General features: G+C 45.3%; 1 protein-coding gene across 1 annotated transcript; it reads right to left on the reverse strand.

The window, feature by feature from the left end:
* Positions 1 to 2,991: 2,991 nt before the first annotated feature.
* On the reverse strand, positions 2,992 to 6,560 carry LOC114571370 (proteinase-activated receptor 2-like). The gene is made up of 2 exons (XM_028602269.1): positions 6,380 to 6,560; positions 2,992 to 4,059 (listed from the first exon to the last, which is right to left on the reverse strand). Exons 1-2 carry the CDS (start codon positions 6,456 to 6,458, stop codon positions 3,002 to 3,004), a joined length of 1,137 nt encoding a protein of 378 aa, XP_028458070.1. The 5' UTR covers positions 6,459 to 6,560; the 3' UTR covers positions 2,992 to 3,001.
* Positions 6,561 to 11,375: the final 4,815 nt, after the last annotated feature.

Genomic DNA, 11,375 nt, shown 5'->3' on the forward strand with positions numbered 1-11,375 from the left:
CACTTCCGTTGTTGCTTATGTATTTGTGTTGTGGCTTTTGCATTTACGTTGTAGCTTTTGTATTTGTGTTTAAGCTTTTGTGTTTCTGTTGTGTCTTTTGTATTTGTGTTGAACCATCTCGGCCACCGTACTGGCTACTCCACATAGCATTCGAGATTGGAGGAAAACATGCTCCGGTTTAATGGCATTTCGTTAAACCAATCAGAATCGTCATGGGCAGCACTAAACTCCGCACAGAGCCACTGCAAAATAGTCGTGCGAGAGAAAACTCAGATTGGACGGATAGTCTAGATAAGTGTCTCAATGTACCATGCAGATATCTGAGGAGCAGTCAACAGTAGTCCTCATTAATCAATAATTAAATGTTCAGCTCTTTAAGCAAATGATGGGACTTCAACTTTTGTTCTGCCATTTATACTTTTTAAATTATTGTTAGGCAAAACAAAGTATTCAAGACTTTTGTAAATTAAATTTCAAACTTTTAAAAACCACCGACATTTTAAAGAAATTAGTTCAATGCTTTTTGAGACCTTAAGACCTGCAGACAGTGTGAAGGAGGAATGTTGTACATTTACTTTTATTAAGAAACTTATACAACTTGTAAAAATGGCTACTTTAAAAATGAACAAGCTATATAAATATTATCTAGCTTGTATCATGCATCATTCAACACGTTAAATGTTTGGTCTGAAATCCTTCAGGCACATCAGAAAACTGAAAATGATTCATCTTAATAAAATAACAGCATCCACTAAAAGATCAGACACATTAAAACAGGACCAAAGTACAATCATTTATGTTCCGCATGAAATCAAATGGAACGGAAGAAGACTACATCGAGTAAAGTGCATTCAATATCAGTTGAATTGTCAAGGATGCAAACAAAAAATGTCTTGGAAAAAAGCAGTAACTTAGAGCTTAAAGATTGTCGGAGGTATTTAGCACAGATGACTCCCAAAAGTTCCCACAGACGAAATAAGCTATTTTAGGGGGAGTTTAATGATGATTAACCTAAAAAACAAACAAATGAAAGACAGACCAAGAATTTTAAGACCTGCAGACAGTGTGACAGAAGATAGTCATACATTCTATCTCGCTTGTATTACGCATTCCTCAACATCCTAAATGTTTGGTTTGAAATCCTTCAGGCACATTAAAACAGGGTATGTGTTGTCACAGTGTCCAGGCAAAACAAATTCCAATATGACCCAATTCCATATGATTAACCGTAAAAACCTGGAGGAATCAATCTTCTACAATCTTCTACAGATTGTAAACACGTCTCTTCTTTCAGGTATCTTCCCACAGGCCCTGAAAACTGCAGTCATAAAAAGAACAATCTAGACACGTCACTAATGAGCAACCAATTTTTGATAAGCCAATATCAAACATTCCATTTTTAAGTAAAATCACTGAAAAAACTGTTTCTCAACAACTCAACCTTTTCTTGGCACTAAACAACAGTTTTGATCCCTTCCAGTCGGGTTTTCAACCACATCACAGCACTGAGACAGCTCTTGTTAAAGTCTTTAAGGACATCCACTTAAACTTAAAATTTCAGTCTTAGTATTACTTGATCTCAGTGCTACATTTGATATGGTCGACCATGACCTATTACTAGACCGACTGGGTTGGCTTTTCTGGCTCAGTACTGAAGTGGTTTGAGTCTTATTTAAAGAATAGGGACTACTTTGTCTCTATATGGAATTATACATCTGAGCATACAAATATGACGTGCGGAGTTCCCCAAGACTCAGTTCTGGGGCCTCTCCTGTTTAACATCTACATGCTTCCACTGGCTCAAATTATGGAAAACAATAAAAGTTACCATAGTTATGCGGATGACACAAACATGAATATAACCTTATCGCCAAGGGACTATAGTCCAATACAACAACTGACTAAGTGCATTGAACAAATTAACAACTGGATGTGCCAGCATTTTCTTAAATTAAATGACGAAAAAACTGAGGTGGTTGTTTTTGGAGCGAAAGAGGAAACGATTAAAGGTCAGCACTCAGCTTCAAACGACAATGTTAAAAACAACAGACAAAGCCAGAAATCTTGATGTACTCATGGACTCAGACCTGTATTTTAACAGCCACATTAAGACAATTACAAAGTCAGCCAATTACCACCTTAAAAATATATCAAGGGTTAAAGGACTTATGTCTTAGCAGGATTTGGAAAAACTTGTCCATGCTTTTATCTTCAGTAGACTTGACTACTGTAACGGTGTCTTTACAGGTCTCCCTAAAAAAAAAATCTATCAGACAGCTGCAGCTGCTGCTCGAGTCCTCACTAAGACCAGGAAAGTTGATCACATCACTCCAGTACTGAAGTCTCTACACTGGCTTCCAGTGCCTCAAAGAATTGATTTCAAAATGCTTTTGCTGGTTTATAAATCACTAAACGGTTTAGGGCAAAAATATAATTCTGATCTGCTGCTACACTATGACCCACCCAGACCTCTCAGGTGGTCTGGGACAGGTCTACTACACTATGACCCACCCAGACCTCTCAGGTGGTCTGGGACAGGTCTACTTGTTGTCCCCAGAGTCAGAACTAAACAGGGGGAAGCAGCGTTCAGTTTTTATGCTCCACATCTTTGGAACAAACTCCCAGAAAACTGCAGGTCCTCAGCAACTCTCAGTTCTTTTAAATCAAAGCTAAAGACCTATCTTTTTGATGTTGCCTTTCTTTAAATAACTGTTCTTTGTTATACTGAAGTTGCATTGATGACACTGTATGACACTCGATAACTGCTCTTTAATGTTTAATTTCTTACACTGCACTGCAACTTTTATTCGCGCATTGTATCTTTCAGTTCTTTAATTTCTTATACTTCAGTTTTATTCTTGTCTTTTAATGTTTTAATTTGTTTTTTAATCGTTTTCTAACTGCTCTTTAATGTTTTATGTAAAGCACTTGGAATTGCCCTGTTGCTGAAATGTGCTATACAAATAAAGCTGCTTTGCCTTGCCTAAAAACCAAAGATGCACTAGCACTCAGTGCTCCGAGTGTTCCCTGAATCAGACGTATACGTGTTGCTCTTCTTGGAGAACTTGAGAGCGCTGAAGGAGACCCTCATCCTCTCCACTGTCCTCTCACTCCTGCACAGGAACGTGTTCTTCACATGGTCCCTGAAGTCCTTGGAGATGAAGTAGTAAACAAAGGGGTCGAAGCAGCTGTTGAGACTCGCCAAACACAGGGTGGTGATATAAAATCCGTACAGGTTGTTGTTGGCCCCAACCAACAGGAGGACGTAGTGCACCAGCAGCATGATATTACTGGGGGTGAAGCACACCAAAAACATCACCAGCACGGTGATGATCAGGACCACGGCTTTTCGTCGCCTCTTGGCGATGTCGGGGTCCGCCATGCTGTTCCTGAGAGACTTGAGCATGAGGACGTAGGATATGATGCACACGACGGTGGGCGCAACAAATCCCACAATTCCCATTGTCAGGAAGCAGCCCGCAGCTATTTCCTTCTGACTGGGCATGGTGACATCGTGGCAGGTTTGGATGTCGAGGTTCGGGACCCGGACCTCTTGTTCATACAGGTAGAGCGGGATGGTGAGGAGCCAGACCACCACCCAGACCGTGACGGAGACGGCGACAGCTACACGCTTGTCTTTCTGCTGATGGGACAGCGGGTGGACCACGGCCCAGTAACGCTGAACACTTATACAGGTGATGAAGGAGATGGAGCAGTACATGTTGCCGTAGAAAAACGCCACCAGCACTTTGCACAAGCCCTCCCCGTAGATCCAGTTGTTGCCGTTGAAGTGGTACGCTATCTTTAAGGGGATCCAGATGACAAACAGCAGGTCAGCCAGAGCCAGGTTGGCCATGTAGATGGACGACGGGTGTCTTTTCTTGGTCCTGAACAGGAACACCCAGATTGCCATGGCGTTGGTGGGCAGTCCCACAGCAAACACGATGATGTAAACGATTGGGATGAAGACGGTTGTTAGACGGCTGGTCAACACTTGACTGACTTGGGTGTTGAGCCACACCCCTTCGGCTGTCTCGTTACCAGTGATACCATATGTCTCTGAGTCAAATAATGACATGAAAACATATGAAAAGCAGAAGTTCAACAGGTTGACAGTTTAAACAGGTGAATGACTTTGGTTTTATCTCTTCACATTCCTGTATTAATCTAGTACTTCAACCTACTATTTTTGACCTATGTTAATCTGTCTTTCCTATTTTTCTGTATAAACTCTTCTCGACTCTGGTCTCATGACTCTGAGGGCTCGGGATTTACGTAACCTGTCTCTGACTTGCTTTTTGGTCTACGTGTTACAGTCTGTGGGAGACGGCGAGTCTGTGATGAATAAGGTATGGTGGACAGTAGGGGGATGACTGACCTTATTGGGAGTGTTTGGAGGTCTCGTGGTAACCATGGCCCTCATTTATGAAACGTGCGTACGACCTAAAACAGGCGTACGACGGGCGTACGCCGATTCCTACGCAAAGCTCGGCATTTATCAATTTGGACGTGAGCGTAGGCTGCGATCAAATCTCACGTCTGGTCTGAACTCGTGTACGCAAGTTTTCGAATCAGTGTGGACTTGCGGTGCAGCATATAATCAGTTTAACAGGAGAAGCAGAAGTCATCAGTTGATCACGTATCAGCAATGGCAGATCTGGCTCTTTTAGAAGACCTCTATGTCTGCAACATTGTTTTAGCCTGTGGGGTTCTGCACAACATCGCACAGGAAAACGCGCTGTTGCCTCGTTCCGACGAACACGAGTAAAATAAAAGACACTGCATAAACTCCGCTACCGTGTGTTTATTTAATTATAGGTACACCTACATGTAGGCCTAATAGATTGCAATAGAAGCCTGTATATTACTATTAGGACTATAGAAAATGTGTCAAGGATGTATAAATTAAATAGGCTAAACTTCAGCTGGAGTCCGATTTACTACGGCAACACTGTTGACCGCATCAGTGATCTCTTTTCATCCCGCATTCTTTCTACAGCCTTTAATACCAGTTTTCAGGCTGCCAAATAGTCCACACGTTAGTGCAAATGAACCTGAGATATCAGGGTTTCAATCTCCACCTCTGAAAAGTTCCGCTTCTCAGCCGGATTACGTCTCGCCATGTCGTAAATTGTAGGGTCGAGGCCTCAAAACCCAGAATATATTGGGGCGTGATATTTAAATGACGATCGTTTCCAGCCGCCGCATTTATCAATGTACGACCATTCTTACGCTCTGATTGGTGTGATACGAACGTTTCATGAATCCCACGTGAAGCCTGTCGTAAGACGATTTCTGCGCTCATATCTGCGCTGGTTTCTACGTTAGGTTGATAAATGAGGGCCCATGTGTTTGGGAGGTTAGATGAGGGATTGGACAAGTATAAAAAACAAAGGCTGAAGTGAGTCACAAGATTCTTTTCTGCAGAAAGAATTGTCTCATTTCTCTTGTGCTAATAAAGAGAGATCTTAAATAACCCATCTCCGTCTACAAGATTCTTCTTCAAAAAATATTTTGATATCGGCCAGCCACTACATATTTGACGCAACAAACAGGAACAGAAGGAGCAAATTTGGAGCAGTATGGACGCAGGGTGGCCATGATACAAATTGACCTAAATGTGAAACTCACTGCTGTGGATGATTCAGTTATGCTCATTTTAACTCCTAAATATGTGTAATCTACAGCATTGCATCATATTCTATGAGATCATCATAGCTTTATAGCCTTGCTGTCCTGTGAGAATCACGTATCTCTAAAAGGTTGTAAAACTTTTCATGGCGTCAGAAAAACAGCCCTGTTTTTGATGATGCAGATGATCCTGCTGATCCAAGAGGCTTTTTAAAGACGTTATTTAGCTTTAGGAAGTAGGAGACTTTTCTCAACACATAAAGGAACACTTCATCACAAACATTCAACATCAACACATCTGGAAATACGTGGTTTCCCCCAGACAGAGAGGGGGTGAAAAACGGTCATCTGAAAAGTAACTAAAGCTGTCAGACAAATGTAATGAAGTCAAAAGTACAATATTTACCTCTGAGATGTAGTGGAATACAAGTATAAAGTTAGATCAAATGTACCTCTAACGTGTAGGTAGGCTAAGTATGTACTTAGTTACACACTTGGACTTTGAGCCATCCGAATGACAGCGACTCACTTTACATCTAACATATTACATTTATCATTTAGTGTTATCAAACTACTTCTGACAGACTAACACAGTACATGAAGGCAATCAGGACCAACACATCAAACAAACATGGCCTATATTAGTAGTTCAGTAAAGCGCTTTTTGGATCCTAATCTTGTTTGACTTTAATGTTTTAAGACAACAAAAACAACAGAGATAAAGAGAAATAAAAAGAGATCTCTTTACCTATCGTTGTCATACACTGGAAGCTCCGCACGCAGCACAAAAGGAGGAACAGGTGAAACCATCGCGTCTGCGGAGCCATAACTGCAGAAGATAACTAGTGTCCTCAGGTGTGGCTCGCCCTGTCCGTCTGTCTGTCTGTCGGGGTTGGAACTGCTGGGACTTCTTCATACAGCCGGTTTTAACACCTACGTGATGTCACCAGTCTCCGGACCGTACGTAGCCAACCGAGACACGCCTCGTCGGAAGTTGACCGCCAGTGATAGGACTGAATCACAGTGATAACACAGGCGAAAATAACTGGTGCAGGGACGTTCAGCCTAAAGGATATTATTATTATTATACTAGTAAGCAACCCCTGGGGCTTGTTCAGCTCCGACAAAACGTAGCAACACGTTTATTTAAACATAAACGGTGGTGTTGAACACACCGCTATGTGCACTGCCTTCTTTTTCTTTTATCAGGGGCGTTTCTAGGACTTGAGTAAATTCGGGGCTTAGCCCGGACCATTTAAATAAACTGAATTCAATGAAAACACTGATTGTGTAATGGGGACTCTTACTGGTTATGAAACTTAGTCACCAATATGGGGTGTCTAGTCAGGACACGGAAGGCAGGGATATTCCTTGAAGGTTTAATATATATTCTCAAATACAGATGCACAGGCACTATATCTTTAAACACTTTACAGTGTAAGTGTGCTTCTAAAGGAAACAGAAATAAACATCAATGTTAACTAACATAAATACATTTGAGGCTAATAACTCCCTATTTACTTAAATATACAGTGCTCAACATATCCTGAAAACGGAAACTACAATAAGAATGCCATAAAGCTATACAATGGACATTAAAGCTGTCGTTTACTGTAAACTCAATAATAAATTGTGAATATTAACTTATCTATATAATATAATATAACTGTAACTTACTTGTGGTCACTGACGCACACGAACACCAACTGAAACTTAACTGATAAACTGAAACTCAACTGACAGCCCTCTGCAAGCCAGGGCATGTCTCAACATGTTGGAAAAAAGGGGGCGTGGCCTGAGCGAACACTGTACAGGCTCTGTCCATGCTCACAGCACTTGAGCCTTTTGCACAGCCGCCCCATAATTTACAGTGTAAATTATCTCCCAGAAAGGCTCAACTATCCCCAGAAGCTGTCGTCGAGGCATCCTCTGGGATGGCAGGCAACTCAATGAGCTTGGCTACTGGTCTGGTGTAGGTCCTCTCGTCCACCTGCACCTCAGCAGTCCTCACTTTCCCATCGACACTCCTAATGGTCTTCGTGACTCGTCCCACGGGCCACAGTGCACGTGGTAACCTTTGGTCGATTACCATCACCACCGTACCAACAGTGAGGTTCTCCGTGTCCTTCACCCATTTCTGTCTTGACTGCAGGAAAGGTAAGTAGTTCCGTATGAAATGGGTCCAAAACTGGTCAGCTAACACCTGACTGTGCCGCCACCTTCTCCGACTGAGAATCTCAGATTCAGGGTACACCACTTGAGGAAGCGAAGAGTCTGGCCGCCCCATGAGGAGGTAGTTGGGAGTTACGGGATCCACATCAGCTACATCTGTCGACACATAGCCCAGTGGCTTGGAGTTGAGGATTCCCTCTACCTCAATCAGAACTGTCTGCAAGACTTCTTCGTAACTGTCTGTGCTCCCAGAGTAACGTAGAGTGCAGCCTTAATGGATCTTACCTCCCGCTCCCAAGCTCCACCAAAGTGAGGTGCATTTGGTGGGTTGAACTGGAAACGGATCTGGTGCTTGGCCATCTTGGTCTGCAGCTCTTCGCACATGGCCTCAAAACTCGCTTTGAGCTCATGCTCCCCCCTCCGCGGAAGTTGGTCCCACAGTCAGAGAGAAGCTCAAGGAGTTCCCGTCTAGCCACGAACCTTCTGAGTGACATAAGGAACGAGTCGGTATCCATGTTAGACAGCACATCTAGGTGGATGCACCTGGTGGTCATACACTTGAAAACTATTCCCCATCTCTTGTCCGTACCCCGACCTCTCTTGACCTGGAACGGGCCAAAGCAATCTACTCCCGTTGAATAAAATGGAGGCTTCAGGAGGCGGAGACGACAAGGGGGCAGATCTGCCATCTTAGGAATAGCAGGCTTTGCTCTCCATTTCTGGCACTCCGGGCAGGATCTCTGATGGCGACGCACAGCTTCGCGGCCCTGGAGGATCCAAAACTTGCGTCGGAGCTCTGCAAAGACCCTCTCCGATCCAGAATGGAGTAACTTATTGTCATACTGTCGTATGATAAGTTTGGTAATATGGTGCTTAGGTTCTAGCACAATTGGGTGCACAACATCTTCTTCCAGACTAGTAGAACGGCGCAACCTACCACCTACTCGGATGAGACCCCTAGAGACGTCGTACTCTGGAGCAAGTGACAAGAGCCGACTGCTGGATGGAAGTGCTTTCCCTGATTGTAGGCACTTGAATTCGTCTGGAAAGCTATCATATTGCGCTCTCTGAAGGATTCTGAGTTCTGCCTCTGCGTAGTCATCTGCACTGAGGGCGCTTGACTGGGAGGCCGCCCCGTGCAGTGACCTACTTGTTGCCTCAAGGAGATCTTCGAAAGTAGAGTAGTCTTCAGCGGCTGGGATCTCTGGAGCAGTGATGGCTGACATAACGCCACAGAATGCAGACCTCTTCATTTCCGTCTCATCTGGGACTTCCATGAAATAAGTTGTGGCTGGCCAGCTCTCACGTGGTAGCTGAAGGAAGGCAGGACCTTGACTAAATTGGTTTGGCTCGGCTAGGTTGGACAGTGTCATCCCTCTGGTGATAGCATCTGCGGGGTTATTCTGTGTGTCCACATACCTCCATGACCGGTGATCCGTCAGCTCCTGGATCTCAGATACACGAGTCCCTACAAACACCTTGTATCTGCAGGACTCTGACTGTATCCAGGTAAGTACCGTGGTGGAGTCAGACCACAGCACTGTGTCCCTCAACTGAAGGGTGAGCTCTCTCTGAATCATCTGGGCAAGCTGAGCTCCGTGAGGGCGGCGCAGAGCTCAAGGCGTGGCATTGACTGTTGTTTCTTCGGTGCCACTCTTGAGCGTGCCAGCACGAAGGCTACATGGACTTGGCCAGTTGGATCCTCACCACGCAGATAAGCAACTGACCCATAGGCGGACTCTGATGCATCACAGAAGACGTGAAGCTCGAGGGTGATGGCACTTACATCAACGTCCGGTGGGAAGTAGCTCCGGGAGAAACTGACTGTCGGGAGCTGAGGGAGCTCTTCTTCCCATGTAGTCCAGGCTTGTAGGAGGTCGACTGGTAAGTTTGGGTCATCCCAGTCACGGTCTTTGGCCCACAGTCTCTGGACCAGAACTTTGGCCCTTGTGGTGAAGGGCAGGATATGACCTAGAGGGTCATACTGGCTTGCTAGTATCTTATAGATATTTCGCATGGTCGTCTGGCTTGGGGCTACCGGGCGATGCCTGTAGTGGAGTGTGTCCTCCATGAAGTGCCAACTGAGGCCTAGCGTCATCTCCTGAGCTTCACCATGCATCTGAGAAACCCATCTTTCGCTACTGTCAGACTTGGCCTCCTTAGGCAGGTTGTGAATCACCTCTGGCTGGTTACTGGCCCACTGGCGGATATCGAAGCCACCTGCAGCTAAAAGGGATCTAAGCTTTGTCACAAGGTTACTGGCTTCTTCTTCAGTAGGTAGACTCTGCAGGCAGTTATCAACGAGAAACACTGTTCTACACTGTGGCGGACATTTTCACCTGGTTGACTTGACTCATTGACGTGTTTCTGTAGAGCAAAGATCGCGCAGCAGGGACTGCAGGTTGTCCCGAAAGGCAGGACCTCCCACTGGTACACTGATGGTTGTTCGTCCGTCTTTAGGTTCCTCCAAAGGAACCTCAGCAAGGGCTTGTCTCTGTCCAGCAGGCGGACCTGGTGAAACATCCCTTTAATGTCTCCACTTACTGCGACTCGATGCTCTCTGAAGCGCAGGAGGACTCCGAGGAGTGAGGGTCCTAAGGCTGGGCCTGGAAGGAGGTAGTTATTCAGACTTTGTCTGCCAAGCTGGAAGCTGCAGTTGAAAACAATCCGTTCCTTGCCGTTGTGCCTGACCATGTGGTGGGGCAGAAACCACGACTCCTCTGACGAGTCCGCCTCACAGGAATCAATCTTGGTGGCGTACCCAGCAATCTCTAGTTTCTTGATCTCCTCCTGGTAGGTAGATGCACGCAGTGGGTCTTGTACTAACCTCTTCTCTGTGTTTCGCAGGTTTTTCATAACAACTTCCTTTGAAACTTGCAGCTTGGGCATGTTTGGGACTCGTAGAAGGGGTGTAGCATACCGACGTACTCCGTTTACTTCTACACGGATGGTCTCGGCCTCCAATAGGTCCACTGAGTACTTGTCCTGTCTGGATCTGGTCACCAACTTCTCACTTTTGAAAGGCAGTGTATCCAACTGCCACAACCGTTCAACTTGACTGAACAGCTCAGCAGAAGGGGAGGAAACTGTGGTGAACAAGCACTGTGTGGTGGGAAGCTGTTGCTGCAGGTACTTTGCTGGACCCTGGAGTGTCCAGCCGAGATTAGTCTTGACTGCTGCGGGACCACCAGGGGAACCCAGGTGCACTGGTTCAATCGGAACGATCAGGTCAGCATTATCAGACCCAATCAGGAGGGTTGGCTGAGCTCCATCGATGGGTGGGATTGCCAGACCGCCGTAGATGCCGATACCTTCTCTGGAGCTGGGTAACTGGGTAGCTGTACTGGGAGAGGCCTAGGTGTTCCCCTGAATGCGCCTTGAATGGAGAACCTCTTTGCTGGTTGGGAAGCTGGAGCAATAGTAAAGGACACACGTGAGCCTGACAGTGTCTTGATGTCTTGGCGGATAGTACGGAGTGTGAGGTCTTCTGCTTGACCCTCTACTCCCAGGTGGCGTGCTGCAGAGGAAAGCAGGATGGTTCTCTCAGAGCCATCATCCAGCACTGCATACGT

Source organism: Perca flavescens, chromosome 16 (assembly GCF_004354835.1).
Source record: "Perca flavescens isolate YP-PL-M2 chromosome 16, PFLA_1.0, whole genome shotgun sequence".
Classification (NCBI taxonomy): domain Eukaryota; kingdom Metazoa; phylum Chordata; class Actinopteri; order Perciformes; family Percidae; genus Perca; species Perca flavescens.

What these genes read in the sequence shown, in the direction of transcription:
- LOC114571370 (XM_028602269.1), bottom strand. Translation starts at nt 6,458, where the DNA reads ATGGCTCCGCAGACGCGATGGTTTCACCTGTTCCTCCTTTTGTGCTGC. An exon ending in CCAGTGTATGACAACGATAG is followed by an intron (nt 4,060 to 6,379) that starts GTAAAGAGATCT and finishes TATTTGACTCAG; the next exon opens with AGACATATGGTATCACTGGT.